Source organism: Acomys russatus, chromosome 26, assembly GCF_903995435.1.
Source record: "Acomys russatus chromosome 26, mAcoRus1.1, whole genome shotgun sequence".
NCBI classification, from domain to species: Eukaryota; Metazoa; Chordata; class Mammalia; order Rodentia; family Muridae; genus Acomys; species Acomys russatus.
Window position 1 is genome coordinate 31,775,428 of NC_067162.1, and position 23,023 is coordinate 31,798,450.

At 42.3% G+C, this 23,023-nt stretch overlaps 1 protein-coding gene across 1 annotated transcript in view; it reads left to right on the forward strand.

Moving 5' to 3' along the window:
• LOC127209030 (cytochrome b5 type B) overlaps positions 1 to 20,341 on the forward strand; it is a 29,217-nt gene extending 8,876 nt beyond the window's left edge. The window contains exons 2-5 of the mRNA XM_051168569.1: positions 3,049 to 3,177; positions 3,779 to 3,808; positions 14,865 to 14,893; positions 19,553 to 20,341. Of these exons, the coding sequence (XP_051024526.1) occupies positions 3,049 to 3,177; positions 3,779 to 3,808; positions 14,865 to 14,893; positions 19,553 to 19,643 (279 nt within the window). The 3' untranslated portion in view covers positions 19,644 to 20,341. The remainder of the gene's footprint in view (positions 1 to 3,048; positions 3,178 to 3,778; positions 3,809 to 14,864; positions 14,894 to 19,552) is intronic.
• Positions 20,342 to 23,023: the final 2,682 nt, after the last annotated feature.

Here is a 23,023-nt window from a genome sequence, read left to right on the forward strand (position 1 = left end):
TTAAATGCAAGCTGGCTGTGGTGTCTTTTATCTGAAAATCCTGCACCTATTAAGCTGAATTGGGAAGATCTTGAGTTTGAAAACTGTCTGAACTACAACAAAAACCCAAAGCAAAACACAAAAGATTTGTATGCAGAGTAGATGCTAAAGAAAATGGACATTATGTATTGTATAATTTTGTGTGTTTTGGTGTAGAGACTGGATTAGGGACTTTGGGCTTACTAGGCAAACATTCTACAACTGTATCTCCAGCTCCTGTTTATGTGATTTGTTTTGTCCAGATTTATTTTTAATTTTGTGTATGTATGTGTATCTATGCGCTTGAGTATAGAGGTTGCCGCAGTGCCCAGTGTGGTGCTGTGCACCAATTGGAGTCCTGCTCTTAACTGTGGAGGCGTCTCCCCGGCTCCTTGTGAGATTTGTTATTATTGGTGTTGAGTTTTTGCCATGCTAAGAAACTCTGGGCTTCTGCATGTTTGATGAACACTGCCACTGAGCTGCACCCCTAGGCCAAAGAAGACATATTTTATTGTCCAATAGGCTTAATTAGTATAGACAACTGGTCTAGATTACTAAGTATAATCCCACGCTCTTGTTTGGTTGTCATTTAGACAATAGCTCTAGTAGAATTATTTGTGTGTGTGCATGTGTTGTTATGTCCCCTTTGCTACTAAGTATCTTTGTTTGTTTTTTGCTTTTGAGACAGGGTTTCTCTGTGTAGCCTTGGCCATCCTGGACTCGCTTTGTAGACCAGGCTGGCCTCAAACTCACAGCGATCCGCCTGCCTCTGCCTCCCAAGTGCTGGGATTAAAGGGGTGCGCCACCGCGCCCGGCTTGCTACCAAGTATCTATTAGGGGTTCCTAACCCATTTTAGACTGTTTGATTCCTGAATAAAAGACAAGGAGACCTTTTAGATTTATAATCACTAAAGTACTAGAGCTGGGCAGATATCAGCCCCCTAAACTAATCTGCTATTTCCCAACCATGGACCCCATAATTACTTGCCGTATATTTCATTTGAGCTGCTTCTGCTCCATCAGGCCAGCCTTCATGGTCACGCGCTTACGGTCCATGCTGCCCCATGGCAGCTTCCTTCTTCTTCCTCTGTCTCCTCTCATGGTCCCTACCTGAGACCCCAAATCTGGGAACTAAAGCTCTGCCTATGGCTATCTAGACAATTTATTGATCAGTCAGAGATTACTGGGGGGCAAAGTTCATACAACAGTGTTCAGTGTATGTGAGAACGCACTTGTCTGGATTGCATCCAGATTTTGGGTTCCAGAATTTAGCATCTGAATACACAGAGCACCAGCCAACACCCAACAAATAGCAAATTTGGGGCTTATGTTAACTATTGGTATGTAAATTTAGATTCTCTTTTATAACACTAACTGATCTGTCTGTCTGTCTTACTTTAACCTTTTCACAGTTTTCCACACTGAGGATTGACCCAGCTATAGACCCTTAGCTCTTTGTTTTAACCACCTTTACCTGCACAATTCAGTGGCACTTACTTCATATACAGTATTAAGTAGGAAAAGTTTCTGGAGTCTCTTTCTTTCTTCTGCTTTGTAGGTTCTGGTGAACGAACTCAGGTGAACACACCCAGCTACTTACAGATTCTTTGTAGATTTTCTTCTTTTTCTCTCCCACCTCCTCCTCCTTCTTCCTCCTCCTCCTCTTCTTCTTCTTCTTCTAAAGATGTATTTATTGCCAGATGTGGTGGCGCAGGCCTTTAATCCCAGCACTCGGGAGGCAGAGGCAGGCGGATTGCTGTGAGTTCGAGGCTAGCCTGGTCTACAAAAAGAGTTCAGGCCAGCTAAGGATACACAGAGAAACTCTGTCTCGAAAAACCAAAAGAAAAAAAGAAAAGAAAAGGAAACAATTTTTAGCCAGATGATGGTGGTTCATGCCTCTAATCCCAGCACTCTAGGAGGCAGAGGCAGACAGATCACTGAGTTCGAGGCCAGCCTGGTCTATAAAGTGAGTCCAAGACAGCCAAAGCTACACAGAGAAACCCTGTCTCAAAACAAACAAAAAAACAATTTTATTTTATTATTTATTTTTTAAAGGTTTATTTATTATGTATACAGTGTTCTGCCTGCATGTGTGCCTGCCTGCCAGAAGAGGGCACTACATTTCATTATGGATTTTTGTGAGCCACCATGTGGTTGCTGGGAATTCAACTTAGGACCTCTGGAAGAGCAGACAGTGCTCTTAACCTTTGAGTCATCTCTCCAGCTCCCATAAAACAATTTTAAACTCACAGAAAAGTTGCAAGAATAGCCATTCAGGAAGCTGACATAGGAGGAGTTCTTGCATAGACACACATATGCACAAGAGTTTTTGTTGTTGTTGTTTTGTTTTTTAAAGAAATGAGAAAGAGAATAGGCAAGAACATGGCTCATTTGGGAGAGAGTGGCATGCATGGGGCTCCCCGCACCTCATTAGTGTGCATGCGGTGCCCACACCTGTGATCCCAGGAGACAGGAAGATCCATCGGCTTTTAAGAGACCTGGGCTGTCTGTATATCAAGTTCCAGCTGCACCACATGAGACTCCATCTCAAAAAGGAGCAGTAGGGGAGGAGGAGGAAAAAGAAAGAAAAATATCAAAAGTAGAATAAAGAGTTCCAGAAATTCTGGAGGTTTTTTGTTTTGGTTTGGTTTTTGGTTTTTTGAGACAGGGTTTCTCTGTGCAGCCTTGGCTGTCCTGAACTCACTTTGTAGACCAGGCTGGCCTCGAACTCACAGCGATCCGCCTGCCTCTGCCTCCCGAGTGCTGGGATTAAAGGTGTGCGCCACCACTCCTGGCATAATTCTGGAGTTTTTACTTGTGGTTTTTGTTATTTTGTTGCAATTTTAATGTTGACAAAGGAAATCAGTTAATATGAATATTGTAGAACATGCTGCTGTGTTAGTCCTGATGCGCCCTTGCAGGTGGCACGCAGTTTGTCCCATTAAAGGGAGAGGAAGAATGGTGATGGAAAGAAACCTCCAGTTTGCTTTTCAGAGAGCCCGCTATTTAACAAATGCCATTTTCTTGTAGCATCCTGGTGGGGAAGAGGTTCTGCTGGAACAAGCTGGTGCTGATGCAACCGAAAGCTTTGAAGATGTCGGCCACTCCCCTGATGCCAGGGAAATGCTAAAGCAGTACTACATTGGTGATGTCCATCCGGTAAGAACTGTCATAGAACTTACGCAGACACTTACGCAGAGTTGACCGCTAGACAGCCGTTGACAGGGTGAGAGAAGGAAGTATTTAGAGTAGAAATTCATTCAGCCTAGCTCTCAGGCCAGGCTTTTACCAGAATCATCAAACTGTCCAGTGTGGCACATAGTACTGGAAAAGCCAAGGAAAGTGGGTTTTGTCTGACTTTTATTGATTGATTTTTATTTATTTATTTATTTCAAAATAATTTTTTTATTAATTTATTCTTGTTACATCTGAATGGTTATCCCATCCCTTGTATCCTCCCATTCTTCCCTCCCTCCCTTGATTGATTTTTATAATTAATGACACCTGTTCCTAAAATAGTGGTTTGGTCGGGGAGGCAGAGGCAGGCAGATTTCTGTGAGTTCGGGCGAGCCTGGTTTGGTTATCCTTGCTGAAGGTGTTTACTGTGGACCTGTCAAACTTTTGTGCCTAGCATTCTAATAGGAGGTCCTGAAATGCTAAAGGGTGGAGCTGAAGCCTGAAGAATAGGAGCTAACACATTGCTAGAGCCATTTAGATGCAGCTTGAACATTGTTTTCTCTCTCTTTCTCTTTTTAAACAGAATGACCTTAAACCTAAAGATAGTAAGAAGGTAAGAAGTCATTACTTTGTCTTCTGTGTTTCAGTATTTTTCTTTCTATTTACTTGAGTAGAATTGCCTTTAAAAATAATTTTAATGGCCGGGTGGTGACGCACACACCTTTAATCCCAGCATTTGGGAGGCAGAGGCAGGCAATTGCTGTGAGTTCAAGGCCAGCCTAGTCTTCAAAGTAAGTCCAGGACAATCAAGGCTACACAGAGAAACCTTGTCTCGGAAAAGAAAAAGTAATAATAATTTTAATAAGAGAAGTTAAAATTACCTGAAGAGATGGCTCAGTGATTAAGAACTCAGTCACTCTTCCAGAGGACCTGATTTTGGTTCCCAGCACCTACATGGTAGCTCAAAACTGTTTCTAACTCCAGTCCTAGAGATCCAACATCCTCTTCCGGCTTTTGCTGACACTGTATACACATGGTGCACTGATGACATTCATGTAGGCAGACACCCATTTGTATAAAATAAAGGCTAAGAGAAACAGAGAGAGCCAGAGATTAGGGATACCCACCTTTAATCCCAGCGCTGTGGAGGCAGAAGCACATGGATCTCTGTGAGTTGATGTTTACTTTTATCTAAACATTTTTTTTTCTGTGTAACAGCCCTGGCTTTCCTGTGCCCCGTAGACCAGGCTGGCCTCAAACTCACAGAAATCCACCTGCCTCTGCTTCCCCAATGCTGGAACTAAAGGTGTATATCACCACGCCTGGCCGCCCAAATTTTATGTTTAAGGAATTTGGACTTTAGTCAGGAAAAAAGAAAAGTCTTTAATGGCTGAGGCAGCTCCTCAACCCAGGAGGAAGCACTGTCACGCTCTGGATGCTTCCCTATTGAGACTCCAAAGTGTGTTTATTGTGGTTTTGAAAGAAAATAGCTTATGGTTCAGTTTGGGAAAACATCTTATTCTTACTTATGTAAAACAAATGATAAACCGGGCGTGGTGGCCCATGCCTTTAATCCCAGGGAGGCAGAGGCAGGCGAATCGCTGTGAGTTCGAGGCCAGCCTGGTCTACAAAGCGAGTCCAGGACAGCCAAGGCTACACAGAGAAACCCTGTCTCGGAAAAACAAAACAAAACAAAACAAAAGATGATAAATACTCTGATTAAATTATTTTTTCTACAGATTCTCTCTTTATCTGTAATATAAAGGCCTTCCTTTCTGTCCCCATTTCCTCAAATAAATTTTTAAAATTCTGTATGCCCAAATTGTGCCCCACCCTTCCTAGTTTACTCACTGATGCAGCCAAATCAAAAAGTTTAGTATTTGAATATTTGAAATCCTTAATGTGCTTGGCCTTACTTAGGTACCAAGAAGACCACACGGAAGCCTTCTTCTCTTCTTCCCATAGGCAGGGCGGGGCCACACCCATGTTCTCTGACAGCCTCCCTTGATCCCTGTCCTTTAGAAGGTTCTTCCATGCCCTCTGGCTTAGAGGGATAGAAGTCTAAGTGTCTCTTAGCTCTTTGTGGGCACAATAGAGACTCTTCTTTCTTCCTTCTAGATGCTCATTCTTCATTGAGCCAGGAAATAATGAGCAGGTTTAACACAGCAATTCGGATTGGCCTGGGCACAAGAGTTCTTTCAATTCAGGAGGTTGCTCGCCCGGCAATGTCTGCCTTCTGTTGCCCTGACATCCAGAGTGTATGTTTAATTAGCTCTTCTGTCTTGCTTCTCTGCTTCTCTGAACAGTTATAAAGCTTCTTTAAAGGATTGTAAGCACTGGCGGTTGGTTTTGCCTTCCCCTCCTCATACTTTACATTTCATTTAAAGGGTACTCTCCAGTTTTTACAAGCAGCATACCATGATCCTAGGAGTCTTCACTCATTTCTCCACTGTAGTCGCGAAAGCTCTCTTTATGCTAAAGCAATAGAACAATAATATTGCAGTTACAGTGTCAATATATCAGATATTTCTTCTTTCTTTCTTTTTTTCTTTCAAAGATTTATTTATTAATAGTATACAGTGCTGTCTGCAGGCTAGAAGAGGGCATCAGATCACATTATAGATGGTTGTGAGCCACCATGGGATTGCTGGGAATTGAACTCATGACCTCTGGAAGAACAGTCAGTGCTCTTAACAGCTGAGCCATCTCTCCAGCCCCTCTGTCAGGCATTTCTTGTTGTTCATTTTTTCATTGCTAATACAGGAGGCGCAGGACATTTATGGGGAATGGAGAGCAGTGTTTCAGAAATTCTGTTCTTTGCACCAACCCAGGCTGGGCTCCCCTACAATGAACATGAAAATACAAATCAAACGTTCATTTCCTGCTTCCATTGTTGCTGTTAAGAATCTCTGGAGTGGAGCTGGGTGTGCATTTGGAATAGAAAATGTGGAAGCCAAGTACCACATTTTCTGCTGAGTGATATACCTGTCATTTCAGTTAAACCCAGGGACACCAAATTTGCTTTAGTGTAAGCATTGCCTGCCTTCTATAAGCTAAACAATTAATTAGAGATTGATCAGCAGAAATAAAACTGATAGGCCTTGGATTTTTTTCCCCCTGCAAAAAAGCATAGAAAAAAGCCTCCTCAGCTTACCAAGTGGTATGAAAATTTGGAACTGGGAACATAGTGTAGCCCCATCCTAGGCTAGGAAGGGACTGGAAGCTGTGCCTTCAGCCTGTTTTTCTCCAGCTGCTTGTTCCCGGGGGACCTGTCTCCGTTAGGATGATTGTGGCTGTTGTCTGTTTGCAGCCAGGCTGTCTGTTACCCTTCAGGCAGATTAGGCAAAGAAAACCTTTTGGAAAAATTTCAAGACTACCTACCAGGTTTTCACAGAATTATATTCCAAGCTGATTTCTTTTCCAGGAAGAAATTCTTGATTCCTCAGGTTTATTTCTATGCTTGATCCTAGCCAAAAGGCCGAGAACTGTGATCTGGCTTCTCACTTCTATCCTCGGATGCAGGGATCTTTTTCCTTCATGAAATGGGAGGGAAGCTCATTTTATTAACTAGTTTTCGTTGCTGTGGCTCAGGGTTTGTGGCTCAGCTGTACGGGGTGGAGCTCTCCTTTTCCTTCTTCTTTTCTTCTTGTCTGTGGCAGCAGTCCCCTCCCGCCTTCACACAGCCTCCTCATTCTTCCCACAGAGCCTTGTTGGGGATAAGGCAAAAGCAAAGCACGTAAATGTCTACTTAGGGTCTGCCTTGCCTGTGAGGATGGCCTTGAGCTTCCCATCCTCCTGCCTCCACGTCTGCAGTCCGCATGCGCCACTGTGCCCAGTCTTCCTTTCCCTCAGAAGCAGCTGCTCATGTTACTTTCACTCTAGCACAGGTCAATAAGTGATAATGGTCACCATTGTCTCAGCGTAGATCAGTAGTGACCTAGTTGATGGCCTGAATAGACTATAATATAAAAAATTATATGTATCTGGCAGCATATATTTTTGAGACTGGATCCTTGCCTGGCCTGGAACTCCAGGGTTAGGGTTAGGCCTCTGCCCCCCAAATGCTGAGATAAAAGGTGTGCATGACGCCTGGCTTTAGTCAATAATAACTAGTTAGAATTAAAAATAAGTATGACTTTTTGGGGTATGGTGATTCCTTATGGTGAGACTCTTGTCTTCAAAATAAATAAATAAATAAATAAAAATAAAAAGAGAATACGTGTACATGGTAGGTGGGATTAAGAGAGTCGGTACTTCAAGGCCTCCTTAGCTACACACTGGGCTACATGAGACCCTGTTTCAGAAAAATAAAAAACAGTTCCTACCTTAACCACCTAACTTACTGAAATTTGGAATGAGGCCTCATAGGGGCAAGTAGTAACACTACTGACCGAGGACTTCTGTCTGGTTACGTCATCGCTCCCTGTAGTTTGTCAGATATTTATGGTCTTTGATTGTTTGTTTTTGTTTTTGTTTTTGTTTTTGTTTTTGTTTTGAGACAGGGTTTCTCTGTGTATCCCTGGCTGTCCTGAACTCCCTTTGTAGACCAGGCTGGCCTCGAACTCACAGTGATCACCTGCCTATGTCTCCCTGAGTGCTGGGATTAAAGGCCTGTGTCACCATGCCCAGCTTCTTTTGTTTGTTTGTTTTTAATGATCTTTGAAAATAAAGTATAAAATGTCATGGCCCAAACACTCTTGAAAAGCAGAATGCTCTTTTCTGAGCAATGTTAGAGATTAATGCTTTCTTATGAAGTTCTAGAAACAAAATGAGGCGTGAGAAGAGCCAGACAGTGCCCTTTCATACTTTCCAATAGAATTACTGGGTCATGTGTTTCCCCTTTTAGGTCCAAATAGGGACGATCACCTTGGGAGGGCTTTTTCTTTTTGTTTTTCTTTTTCTTTCTTTCTTTCTTTCTTTTTTGTTTTTCGAGACAGGGTTCTCTGTGTAGCCTTGGCTGTCCTGGACTCACTTTGTAGACCAGGCTGGCCTGGAACTCACAGTGATCCACCTGCCTCTACCTCTGGAGTGTTGGGATTAAATGTCTGTGCCACCACCACCCGGCGGGAGGGCTTTTTCTTGAGACAAAATCTCGTGTAACCCAGGCTGGCCTCAGACTGTAGCAGACAGTGACCTTGAATTCCCCCCCTCTTTTCACCACCTCCGAAGCTGGACCACCAGTGTGGGCAACCATACCTTGTTAATGTGATGGTGATCAAACCAGGCTTCATATGTGCTAGGCCATCACCATATGTGCCAACTGAGCTTCACTCCCAGCCTTTTTTTTATGTCATGTGTTATATGTATTGTCACAGTGGGTTCTTTTTTCTTGTTACTTTGAGACAGTTTCTCGATATGCGTCAGATAATAAGTTTATAAGAGAATTTAGAAGTTTGTATTAGAGTATGTTTCTTTCTTTTTCTTTTCTTTTCTTTTTTTATTTTTTTTCTGAGACAGAGTTTCTCTGTGTAACCTTGGCTGTCCTAGAGCCGCTTTATAGACCAGGCTGGCCTCAAACTCACAATGATCCGCCTGCCTCTTCCTCCCGAGTGCTGGGATTAAAGGCATGCCCCGCTATGCCTGGCTAGGGCGTGTTTCTTGTTTTGAATTTTTTCCTACCCAGTGGGAAGTATTTTTATATACAACTTAACTGACTACAGGGACATATACTTTATGAAGCAGTAATTTTTGACCTGTATTTTCATCCAAAAACTTACTTGGGGCTGGAGAGGAAGCTCAGCAGTTAAGAGTGTGTGCTGCTCTTTCAGAGGACTGAGGTTCAGTTCCTAGTGTCCATATTAGGTAGCTCACAACAGCTTGTAACTCCAGCACTGAGGGAGCCTCATACCCTCTTGTAGCCGCCCAGGGCTCTGTGCTCATATATACACACTTACACACAGACGCAGTATACTCATAATCAGCAGCAATAAGGTTTTTATTGAAAAAAAAGAGAAATTATTTTTAGTAACTGGCATATTTTAGTATGCTGGAACTTCATGAGAAGGCTGTCCCAAGGGTTATATCCTACATGAACTTATATAATTGGATTTATAAAATATTAAAAAAATTTTTTTTTCGAGACATGGTTTCTCTGGGTAGCCTTGGCTGTCCTGGACTTGCAATGTAGACCAGGCTGGCCTCGAACTCACAGCAATCCGCCTGCCTCTGCCTCCCAAGTGCTGGGATTAAAGGGGTGGGCCACCACGCCCGGCCCAAAATATTTAGATTTTAAGTCTTCTGTCCTCTTAATTTTTTTATGTGGTAAGAAGTATTAATAACAAAACTCATATAGAGGTAAAATATGATATAAGGGCCATGGTATGATAGTGGGAAAGAACATCCTTTCCAGAAATGGTTTAATTTTTTTTTTTTTTAGGACAGGGTTTCTTTGTGCAGTCCTGACTGTCCTGGACTCACTCTATAGACCAGGTTGGTCTCAAACTCACAGAGATCCACCTGTCCCTGTCTCCCGAGTGCTGGGATTAAAGGTGTGTGCCTCCACACCTGGCTTCATGTTTTCTTGTAAACAAGAGTTACAGTGAAATCTTCCTTCGCTGACCTCAGCATCCCTGCCCGGGACTGTAGACTAACGTTTCTTTCTTACTCTTACTTTCAGATAAGTCAGTGTTCAGTGTACAGCACCTGTAGAGAAAACACCCAGCAAACATATTTGTGGAGCTAGTGAGAGAGAAAGAGAGGGACATGGGGCCGAGGTGCTCCTCTGTGCTCCCTGGCCTTGTGAGAAGCTTCCTTCCTCTCTTGCCCTTTAGAATGCTGGTCTCAAAGGTCTTGCTCAAATGCCTCGACAATGATTTCAGCTTCACCTGCCTCTTCATTTGACAAACAAGGACGCTGAGTTAGCCCTGAGCTGGAAGAGACTACACGTAATTTCGATTATGGGTAGCGTTATAAAAAGTTTACTTGCAATTGGAAAAATGGCACAGTGGTTAAGAGCACTGGCTGTGTTTTCAGAGGACCTGGGTTCAGTTCCCAGAACCCAATGGCAGCTCATGACTATCTGTAGCTCCAGTTCCAGGGAATCCAATGTCCTCTTCTGATTTCCATAGGCATTGCACCCATGTGGTCTACATATACAAAACACACCCTTATACACATAAAACAAGCAAGCAAACAAACAAAAAACTTAAAAAAAAAAAAAAGTTGTCGGGCTCGGTGGCACATGCCTGTGATCCCAGCACTTGGAGAGGCAGAGGCAGGTGGATTGCTGTGAGTTCAAGGCCAGCCTGGTCTACAAAGCAAGTCCAGGACAACCAAGGCTACACACACACACACACACACACACACACACACACACACACACACACACACACACACAACCCTCTCTTAAAAAGAAAACAAAAGTTTTCTTGGTATACTGGATAGTTTTATGTCAATTTGACACAAGCTAAAGTTAGTTGAGAGGAGGGAACCTCAATGAAGAAAATTCCTCCAAAAAACAAAAACAAAAATCCAGGCAGTGAGCTGAGTGTGGTGCCACACACCTTTAATTCCAGCACTCGGGAGGCAAAGGCAGGTGGATCTCTGAGTTTGAGGCCAGCCTGGTCTACAGAGTGAGTTCCAGGATAGCCAGGGCTACACAGAGAAACCCTGTCTCAAAAAACATACAAACAAACCTAAAAACCAAAAAACCAAAAACCAAAAAGCAAAACAACGACAAAATAAATAAGAAAAAGAAAATACCTCCATATAGCTTAGAGCATTTTTTTAATTAGTGAATGACGGGGAGGGCCCAGCCACCGTGTGTGTGGCATCCTGGGCTGGTGTCCTGGGCTCTATACGAAAGCAGGCTGAGCAGGCCAGTAAGCAGCGCCCTCCATGGCCTCTGCATCAGCTCCTGCCGTTAGGTTCCTGCCCTCATTACGTTGATGATGTAATGAACTGTGGGTGAAATGAACCCTTTCCTCTTCAAGTTGCTTTTGATCATGGTGTTTTATCACAGCATTAGTGATCCTAACTAAGACTCTTGGGTATAAAATAGTTCCCTTACTTTACAAATCCCATCTTTAGTATTACTATTCATAAAAATACATTATTTACTTATTGATTTTTATGAGTAATTAAACTTTTAATGCCTTGTGTTTTAGGAATGAGTTTTGTTTTCTTTAAATTTTTTGTATGTTGTATTTTGTGCAGTTTTGGATATGTGCATGCAGGTGCATGAGCACATGTATTCATGTGCATGTGAAGGCCAGGGGTCAACATTGGGTGTCTTCCTAGATCACTCACCACTTTATTATTTATTTATCCATGTTTGAAATAGGGTCTTTCATTTATTTACTTTTAAAGTAAAGAGAATAGATTTTTTCTTTTTTTTACATATACATTTATATTATTACACATATAAAAACAGGGCCTTGCATTAAAGTCAGGCTCACTGCCTGTCTAGAGTAGCTGGCCAGTGGGCGATGGAGCCCCGCTTGTCTCCACTCCTGCAGCTCTAAGGTTACAGGCACACACCAGCATGTCTGGCTTTTTTTTTTTTTTTTTTAAGCTTCTGGGGGTCCAAACTCAGATCCTCATGCAGCAGGCATTTTACTGACTAAGCCGTAGCCTCAGCCCAGGAGTCAGTTTGTTTTGTTTTCGTTTGTTTTTGAGGCAGGGTCATGGCGCAGCCTGGCCGTGGGCACTTGGTCCTCCTGCTTCCTCCTCCCCAGTGATGGTGCTACCAGGTGTCACCATGCTCAGCTCAGCACTTGCTTTTCATTATTAATAATACTGGCCTGAAATAATAGTAGACTCAGAAACTGTGTTGTTTGCAAGTATACTCCTTGGAAGATAAAGAACCTGCACATTGGCTATGTGGTAGGGCTTCTTGTGGAAGAGTTGATCTGCTCTCCCATTACTGTAATCTTAGTGTTGCTATTACCACTTTCCATAGGGAAGGTAGAGAGCACCAGCATCTGGACACGGACTTACTCAGCCAGATGGACCTGGGACACCAGAAGGAATAAACTAAATTTATTTGTAGCTTGTAGGAATTCCACCTAAGTTTAAATTAGATTCAGCAGTTTTGACATGGAAATGAGGGTTGTGGGAAGTGTGGGAGAAGGCAAAAAAAGTCACTTAAAATTTTTTAGTTTTAGAGAAAATGTTGGGGTGATCTTTTTGTGGACTGTATAAAGGTCATCTTTGTATTATGCAATTGATTATTTCTATACCATTAGAGATCTGATTGCGGGCTGAACTTTGGTCATTATTTTTATGAATGCATCATATTTTGTAAACACTCAACACCTTCTGGTTGAATGGCCTATAACAGAGGCAGGAGAGCAAGGTGGGACTTGCCGAGAGATAGGAGCTCGGGAAAAGAATCAGGCATGGGGGATTTGCAGAGGAAGAACCAGGTGCCAGGACTGAGGGAGTGAGAGGTAGCGAGCCATGTGGCTGACATGGGTCAGTATGAAGGGGTTAGTTTAAGTAGAAGAGCTAGTTGGGAAGAGGCCTAAGCTGAGGCGAAGCTTTCATGGTTAATAAAAAGCCTCTGTGTCATTATTTGGGAGCTGGGTCTGAAGAAAGTGCTGTTATAATTGGTAACCAAACACTGGAAGAGAATAGAACAACAAAACTAAACTAAATTTAGGTGGCTTCTTTCTAACCTGACTGAAGGACTTGATTGTCATGGCTGTGCTTTAAGTGTCTCAATATTTCTGACTAAAAAGAGGCCATAGCTAAGCACTTACTGTGCTGTCAGTGTCCTGACGGGCATGGATGCTTTCTCTTTTCATTCCTCCAGTGTGTCAGGCAAGTTCTTTTTTTTCCCCTCCAGGAATGGATTGCTTTTAAAACAGGGGTATAGTTAAAAAACAAACAAACAAACAAACAAAAAAAACCCAACAAAACCCATATATTTTACATATTTCTTACTTGTCAGAAATAATTACTACCTCAGCACATTACTCCTTTTTTCCTTACTTAATGCAGTCCAAGGCTCACTGCGGTTAGCGCACATTTAGAACTTTGCATATAAAAAGAGTATAAAAGGTTTGAAATGTAGAGGCTCCAGCTGTGTCTTTTCAGGCTTGAAGTATGTATTCATCTGTATGACAGTGTTTCTGGTTCATTCATGGCACCGTAAAATAATAATCAAAATCAACTTTAGAACTACTTGATGACTCCAGAAAGAAGCCGTGGCCTCTTAGCAGCCGTACTCCATTTACTTCTCAGGCCCAGACTGAGGCAACTGCTGATCTACTTTCAGTTTCAACTCACTGTCCATATAAAGGGACTCTGTAACAGGTGGCCTTTTGTGACTGCCCTTTCTCACTTAGCATAGCACAATGTTTTAAAGGATCATCCATGTTGTCACATATATCAGTAATTCATTGCTTCTTATTCCCCCAAATTTATTTATTTATGTGTTTGGGTGTTTTGCTTGCTTGCATGTCAGTGCACCACATGCATGCCTGGTGTTTGTGGAAGCCAGAAGAGGGTGTCAGATTCCCATGGGGCAGCAGTCACAGACAGCTGAAGCCATTATTTGGGTGCTAGGAATTGAACCCAGGTCCTCTGGAAGAGCAGCCAGCTCTTAACTGCTGAGGCACCTCTGCAGCTACTGCCCTCGTCTAAGTGTTAAGATTATTTTGGAGGCAGTTATGGTGATGCGTACTTGTAGTCTCAGCACCCGGAAGCCAAAGCAGGCGGATCTGGACTTCAGGGCTTCCCTAGACTACCCAGACTGCATCTGTCTCAGAAGAAAAAAAGATTCATTTACCATTTTCTTTCCTTTAACTTCTCTTCCCTTCTCTTCCCCTTTTCATTGTTAAATAATCCCAGGTTGGAGAAATGGCTCAGTGATTAAAACGTTGCTTGCTCTTGCAGATGACCCAGGTTTGATCTCCAGAAACCATATGGAAGTTTGCAAGTGTTTATAACTCAAGTTCCAGGGTGTTCAGCACCCTCTCCTGGTGCACATGCATACATGTAATCAAACACTTATGCACATAACATTAAATAAATCTTAAAAAGAAAAAAGTGTTAAATAATCCCCCAAAGTCCCTGGTTTCAGTTTCAAAGAGTAAGCTGGATCATTTCTGTAAGCCATGAAGCAGAAGTCTACTTGTCCAGGAACATTGGTCAGCTGACAGATAGTTTTGCAAGAGAAAACTTTGGAGGGCTTTTGAAAATGTTTTCAGGCCGGGCATGGTGGCGCACGACTTTAATCCCAGCACTTGGGAAGCAGAGGCAGGTGGATCGCTGTGAGTTCGAGGCAGGCCTGGTCTACAAAGTGAGTCCAGGACAGCTAAGAATACACAGAGAAACTTTGTCTCGAAAAACCAAAAAAAAAAAAAAAAAAAATGTTTTCAGAAAATGTGATCTTAGCTGTGCTGGTGGCAAGCCTGGTTAATAGGCCTATCATTATAACTGAAAATATTAGTTCATTTTAGTAGAGTTTTATCACTGATATTTCTACATGTAAAAATCTTAGGTCATTTCTATGTTCTCGTTAGTGATTCTTCACTAAGAAATACCAATGTGTTATTAGAAGTAAAAGATTCTAAGTCTACCCGTTGTCTAGAGGTTGTAGGCATTAAAATGCACGAAGGAAATTCTGTCACTATCGACAGCTTACCTAGGTGTCCAGGAAGACTTAAATGCCCTGTACTAATAATGTTTTCTTCTTGTTATTTTTGAACCTATGACTTCTTCAGGATCCTTCAGGAAGCAGTACATGCAAAAGGTGAGTATCTCCCTAAGAGACTTCTTATACTCTATATAATGTCTGGCAATAGGTTCTTTCTAAATATGCACATCTCGGGGCTGAAGAGATGGCTCGGCAGTGAAGACCACTGGCTGTTTGTTGTTGTTGTTGTTGTTTTAGAGGACCAGGTTTGAGTCCCAGAACCTATATGGTGGCTCACACTACCTCTAATTTCAGCATGGGGGGTGTGGTGGGGTGGGTGGGTGTCTTATGCCCTCTTCTGGCCTATGTGGGCACCAGACATGTACTTAGTAGACAGACAGACATGTAGGCAAAGTATACATATACTTAAATTTTTGTTTGTTTTGAAACAGGGTTTCACTGTGCAGCTCTGGCTGTCTTTGAACTCGCTCTGTAGATAAGCTGGCCTCAGACTCAGAGATCTGCCTGCCTCTGCCTCCTGAGTGCTGGCATAAAAGGCCTGTGCCGCTACTGCCTGGCCACATACATAAACATTTAAAAAGAAAAACCAAAGCAAAGAATTTCTATGGAGCCATGGCAGCACTAGTTGGTTTTGCAGTGGGAGAGTATTAGCTATTTTAAAGTAGAGACTGTGAAGTTGACAGGGAGATGGCGGGGGTGGGGTGGGGCTGGGGGGTGGGGGGGTTGTAAGTCCGAGAGAGCTGGGGTAGGGGAGCACCAAAATACTGTTACATGAGTGTATGAAATTTCCAAAGAATCAGTGTTGTTTTAAAAAGAATTATTATCCAAACATATGCATAGAATATGCACAAAGACTTGCATTTAAATACTTTACACAAGACAATCATGGGGCCTGGCGGTGGTGGCGCATGCCTTTAATCCCCTCACTCAGGAGGCAAAGGCAGTCAGATGACTGAGTTCTGGTCTATAAAGTGAGTTCAGGATAGTCAAGGCTACACAGAGAAACCCTGTCTTGAAAAAAAAAAAAAGACAAGCATGGGGAAAAGGCTTAATGTCATTATCATAAAAATCATAGGTCTCCTTCACACCTGGATGGGCAAACCTATACTTTCTATGCATATGAAGACTTGCTCATTGGGGAGTGAGTCACCAAGACCCTTTACCTCTCCACAGGGGTATTAATGGGAACATTTGCTTTGAGAACATTTTGGCAGTGCCTGATAAAACCAACGGGATGAATAACTTCTGACCTAACAATTCCATTTCTAAGAGACCTGTAATAGAAACATGATACAAACCAGGGCATAGTGTACCTGCCTTGTGGTCCTAGTTACTAGGGAGGATTGCTTGACTCAGGAGTTTTTGTTTTGTTTTGTTTTTTGAGAAAGGGTTTCTCTGTGTAGCCTTGGCTGTCCTGGACTCACTTTGTAGACCAGGCTGGCCTCAAACTCACAGAGATCCACCTGCCTCTGCCTCCAGAGTGCTGAGATCAAAGGTGTGCGCCACCACACCCGGCTCTTGAACCAAGAGTTTTAGGACCAACCTTGGCAGCATAATAAGACTGTGTCCCAAAAGAAAGGTACAGGGAAACAGATATATAAATGTTTATAGCTAGGGTTGGAGAGATGGCTCAGTATTAAAAAACACTGGCTACTCTTGCAGAGGACCTAGGTTTGGTTCTAGCACCCACATGACAGTTACAACCAGCTGTAACTCCAGTTCTAGGGGATCTGACACCTTTTGACCTTTGAGAGCACCAGGCACTCATGTGATGCACAGACATACATTCAGGCAAATTGCCCATACATATAAACTAAATAAATTGTAAAAAAAATTTGGGTGTGGTGACAAAAACCTTTAATCCCAGAACTTGGGAGGCAGAGGCAGGTGTGTGTGTGTGTGTGTGTGTGTGTGAGTTCAAGATCATCCTGGTCTACGTAGTGAGCTCCAGGCCAGCCAGTGCTACATAGTGAGACCCTATCTCTAAATAACACAACAAAAAAAGAATATTTATAGCAACATTATTCAAGACATTGGGAAAAATTCAAATATCCATTCAGTAATGGGTACTAGTATAGATAGTTATATGGTAAAATATTACTAAGCAATAAAAGTTTAATAAATCACAATTACTTGCAATAACTTGGACAAATCTCCAAGATGAAAATGCTGTCTGTGACATGAGGTTATTGGTACTCAGTCTCCTTGAGTATAGTGGAAATGCAATTCCTGTTTGACTTCACAGTGGCACTTAAACAGTAGCAAAAGTGACGTGAGGCTTGATGGCAGCCGTTCTCTATTTCTATGCACACCATGCTAAGTGTATTTAGGCAAAGAGAATAAATTTTGTTAACAATCTCAGCTGGTTTTATTGGCTTGGAACTTTTTCATATCAAGACTGTATATCTTAAGTAGAGGGACAGCCAAGTCATTTGGGTCATAAAAAGCCTTACAATCTAAACTGGGCAGAGCTAATAAGCTCTATTAAAGAATTGTTTTAAGGGGGCTGGAGAGATGGCTTAGCAGTTAAGAGCACTTGCTGCTCTTCTAAGGGGCCCAGGTTTAGTACTCAGAACCCACATGGTAGCTCACAACCATCTGTAATTTCAGTTCCAGAGGATCTGACATCTTCTTCTGTCTCCTCAGGCACAAGACGTGCAAGTGTATAGACACATACAGACCAAACACCCATACACATAAAACATTTTTAAAATATATAAAATAATTGTTTTAAGGAGAGTGGTGTCAGCTGGATATGGTGGTGCACACCTGTAGTCCCAGCGCTCGGGAGGCAGAAGCAGGTGGATCTCTGTGAGTTTGAGGCCAGCATGCTCTGCAAAGTGAGTGCAGGCCAGCGGAGTGGTGACTGCTCTGAAATTCCTAAGGGAAGTCACCTTGCCACTTGGTTAACTTCTTTTAGAACAACCTGTGCTTTCTTTGTGTACCCTCATTAGTGTTCAAAATTGAAACTATACATTAAGGGGCTGGAGAGATGGTTCAGTGCTTAAGAGCAGTTGCTTTTGCAGAAGACCTGGGTTTAGTTCCCAGCACCTACCTGATGGCTCAAAGCCATCCACAACTCCCGTTCCAGAGGGATCTGATACCCTCCTTTGGCCTCTGAGGGTACTATGAGCCCACGGTACCCATACATATATTCATAGACATAAAATTAATAGTAAATCTTAAAAAAAAAAAAAAAAAACAACCATCCCCCCCAAAAATCTAGACGTTGAGAGTCTAGCCACCTGACTTCCATTCCCAGCTTCTTACTTGAGGTGCAAATATTATGTTGTGTTTCCTTGGTAGGGAAGAGAAATGTTACCCATGGATAGATACTATTGCTTCTAAAGCTATAATAGGGTAGATAATATAAAAATATCCGCAGAATGATCATTTCCCCGTGAAGTCCAGCCCCTAGCACCATACACAGAAAAATTAGTATTGCAGTGTAATAACTTGTTTAAAAATTACAAAGGCAAGTTTTAATATCTATAATTCCACAACCCAGAAACAACAATGTCTTCGTAGAAACACCTAGAATGGAGTGTGTGTGTATATATATATATATATATACACATATATATAAATATATATATATATTAGTATTTATATTTCAATTTTCTTTTGAAATATCAGAGCGAGTGTAAACATTTTTTAATGTATGTGTGTATTTGCATGTATGTCTGTGCATGGGGTGCAGATTTCATCCTGAGGAACACTGTCTCCTTTGAGACACGGCCTCTCACTGCTTCCATTAGCCTGGCGAGTCCCTGGATCCACCCAATATTATTCCCTATCCCCTGTGCCCTGAACTTTTACTTGAGTCCTGGGGATCACACTCAAGTTCTTAACTTACAAAGCAGGCACTTTAATAACTATCTCCTAGTCCTTAAACTCTTGATATTCGTGCCTCAGCATCCAAATTCTGGACTGTGCCTATGCATCTGGTTTTGTTTTGTTCTTTTTTTGTTTGTGTGTTTGCTTTTTTGACAGCAGTTTGATACTTAGCTGATGCTGGACTGGCACTTACAATGTACCCCAGGATGGCCTTTATGTTGCAGCAGTTCTCCTGCCTCAGCCTCCACGGTGCTCGGCTTGCATGCATGTACCACTGTGTCCAGCTTGCACATATGTTTGATACTTACAATACAATCTGGTTTTGTTGTGTTTGGTGCTAGGGTTCAAAGTCAGGGTCTTGTGCATGGTAAATCAGCACTGTACCACTAAGCTACATCCTTTTTGTTTCTTTGTTTTGGAGACAAAGTATCACTGTGTGGCCTTGTGTTTTCAGAGATTTGCTTGCTTTTGCCTCCCAAGTGCTGGGATTAAAGGCCTACACAATCTTGCCCTTCAAGTTAGATCTTTTTTGTTTTTGTTTTTTACCTCTTTTTAAGGGGAGGGGGTACTTCAGGGCCCTGCTAGATGGCTCAACAAGTAAAGACACAAGCCAAATCTGATGCCTCAAGTTCCCATGTGGTAGAAGGAGAGAATCAACTCCCACATGTTGCCCTCTGACCTCCACATGTACATCATGCCATGCCTGGGCACATGTGTGTACATACACAAATAAATGTGGAATTGGCTTTTTTGTTTGTTTGTTTTTTTTCACATACTGTATAGTAAAGCACTTTAATTAAGAGAAAATCAACATAAATCAAGACCCCTGTCCCATGAATATTAAATATAGGTGCTGAAAACATTCAATTTTTTTGGATACAATATTAACTTTATTGCTTTTTCTTCCCACTTTTCTAGTTGCTGGGGGTATTGGATTGTTCCCATCGTGGGCGCTATTCTTATAGGTTTCCTGTATCGTCACTTCACGACCGACAGCAAATCCTCCTGAGGACCATGTTGAGGTGTGGGAGAATATTCCCCTGGGAGTGAGAAGTAGAGACTTGCTTGGGGGCTGCAGCGGTGCTCCCTCCTTGAGTCCTGCCAGTTTGTTTCTTTCCCCTTGGAGCCAAGATGGTTGACCAGATATCTATCTTCCTTCAGTGTAGGACCAGAGTCCTTCATCAGCCAGAGACGCCTGAAGCACCTGCTCACATTGTGTCCTTGCGAGAGTCTCTTCTCACTCATTCAAGAGTTTATGCCAATGATTTAGAGTCCCTATGTTGTAGTGACATGGCCTTTCTGGGACAATACATGATTTCTGATACTTGGAATTCACATTAGACATATTTAAGGCAATAGCAGTCTAGTTTTTAATCTTTTCCCATTTTTCTTTTAAGTAAATTTTTTTGGTTCTGATTTAATTTGGTCATTTATCATAAGGTATTTAATTCATGATGTTAAAATGTGTATCTCTTATTTAAAACACAGCTACCAAATGCTTTGTGATTTATTAAAAGTAAGGGGCCAGCAAGATGGCTCATTGGGTAAAAGCAGTTGCCACAAAGCCTGGCGACCAGAGTTTGATTTCCTGGACCCACATGGTAGAAGGAGAGAACCAACTGCCAATACCTGTCCTCTGACCTCCACATGTGTGCTTTGGCCCTTGTGTAAAAATACACACACACACACACACACACACACACACACGAGATACAATTTTTTTAAATATACAAAAGAAGAAGACCACTGCTACTACTATTACCGTGTGGCTGTCTCCTTCCCAGATAGTATAGCTGTCCCTCCTGTCCCTAAGTCCAACCCCCTTTCCCCAAGAGTACGTCAGAAAACTGTATCCCTTTGATTTCTTATGGTAGAAGAGCCCAAGAAGGGCTGACTTCAGAGCAATCTATGTACAGGAGGGCAATTTAAAGAAGTTACCAACATGCGCTCTCTGGTCTGATACCAGTTTCTATCCATCTTCCCTCCTGGCTGCCTTCACTGGTGAAAGATGGCTGCAGCTATCCAGGGAATACCACTAAAGTCTGACTATGTCCAGGGGGCTTCACAAAAGGCTCTTGCTGCTGTTTTCTTTACTGATTAGCACATTTTTGATTCACTTTTTAAAAGAAAGAGACCCAAATTTGACCTCGTATTTATCTTGGTTAAATGACTTACATGTAGCTGTCACTGGTGGGCATGCCACTGGTGGGCAGATTCACACCACGCCAAGATATTTCTGCTTTCATCTGTGTTTTACCTCCATTGCTCCAACTTGTTGATTTTTGTTCGTCTTTTTCTATTGAGAATAATAATGATAAATCTAGAAGCTTTGTTTTTTCCTTCCTTGGTTATGTATCTCGTTGGAAAGTAGGTAATTATTTAAAATTACTGTTTCTTATTGGTCCAGGCGTTTTCCTGGCATCTCTGACTTTATTCTTTTTCTCTGTGACGGTACTCAACAGTACCCCAGGTGTTTTTTTTAGTTATTTATGCTTTTTCTTCATATCCTTTGTCCATTACCAGTCTGCTCCTGGGCTGCTGTCATATCCAACAGGAAGCCACTGGATTCCAGAAGGAACAGAGATATTGGGAAGTGTCCTCCCTCCCTCCCTTCCAGCTTGCCAGGGGTTGACAAGACAGGAAACAGCACAGTAAACCAGTTTGCTCGAGCAAACTATTTAAGAAAAAGTTCAGCCCAGGACTTGTATCCTGCGATTTAGCAGCTGAATGAATTCAGAATTCATCAAAATAATCTTAGCCTTTTCCTTGCATACTTGGATATGATATTTTAGAGTAATTTCTAGGGGACTTTTATATATCAGGGATGTAGACTTAATTAAACTTATCTTTAGAAACATCTGTAATATTGTTTGATAGATCAAAAGAGTAGTTACCCTGTAAGAAAAGTGGCATGTCTGCGTCCACCTCCACATAAACGCAGAGAAGGTCTGTGTGTGGGGTCTCGGGGTCTCCTTGCTGTGACAGCCGAGCTGCTGAAGTACGCTGGGTAGAGGGAAAGAACAGGCACAGTGACGTGCAAGAAGGGAACATTCAGGCCAACACCACGCCTGGGGATAACGGATTAGTTGTGAATGTGTGTTGGCCATCTCTTCACATCCAGCGGCTTATAGGGGATATTAAAGAGCTGCATTTTCGGCTGGGCATGGTGGTGCACACCTCCAATCCCAGTGCTGGGGAGGCAGGGGCAGGAGGATCTCCGAGTTGAGCTCTGGCCTACATAGCGAGTTCCAGGACAGTCAGCACTACATAGAAAGACCCCGTCTCAACTGCACACCCCCCACCAATAAAAGAACTATTTTTAAGTAGAATTGGTGTTTTGATATTCCTACAGTAAACATCAATACGAAAAGTGTGTTTTTCTATTTCACATCTGTGTTCTTTTCCTGCTTATAGCTGAAGTGGTTTTTTTTTTTTTAAACTGAGAGCCAGAAGGAAAGTTTGTCTTTACCATCCATGAAATTCGTCATTAGACTGATTATTATTAACCCAGGGTTTCTTTTGAACTATGGATAATATGATGCCATTTTAAATTATTAAAAAAATGCTCCTGCTTCTTTTTATTTATTTTTCAATCTTTAATCGCAGTACTTGGAAGGCAGAAGCACACAGTTCTCTTGAGTTATAGGCCAGTCTGGTCTACATAACAAGCTCCAGGCCAGCCAGAGCTACATAGTGAAACTGGTTCAAAATAACCCATCCCCGCCCCCCAAAAAACTTTTCAGGTCTATTTCCTGTGATTCTGTTACCTACATAACCAAGAGGTAGATCTTATGTGAGAGTTTGTCAAGGCCTTTCCTAAACAACACAGCAATACAGTATGTGCACCAAATGCTTTTAAAAAGGGCAGTGGGGAGTTTAAGGGGGCTGGAGAGATGGCTCAGTGGTTAAGGGCACTGACTGCTCTTCCAGAGGACCCAGGTTCAAATCCAAGCACCCACATGGCAGCTTACAACTGTAACTCCAAGATCTGGCACCTTCACATGGACATACACGCAGCCAAAACACCAATGCACATAAAATAAAGGTTAGAAAAAAAGAAAAAAGAGCTTGTCAAAGAAGCTTTGACATTTGAGGGTCATGAAAACCATTATTAAGAGCAAGGGGAGCCAGTCTCTGTTGGCTGCCTGTATCCCCCGACCTGTGGGTTATTTGATGCTTTATTCTGTTGCCACACACTCTACAGGTAACTGGTGAACACAAAAGAGAAATTTGTTCTTCCAAGATACAAGGTGAAAGTTTCTACCCGGCCCTGAGAGCTGGTTTCCATCCCCAAGCGATGTGCACATTTGTAAAGAAAGCACAGGACAAAGTGTAGGAACTGTGTTTATTGTGTCTCCTTGTGTGGTTACTTAAGCAGAGACAAATCTG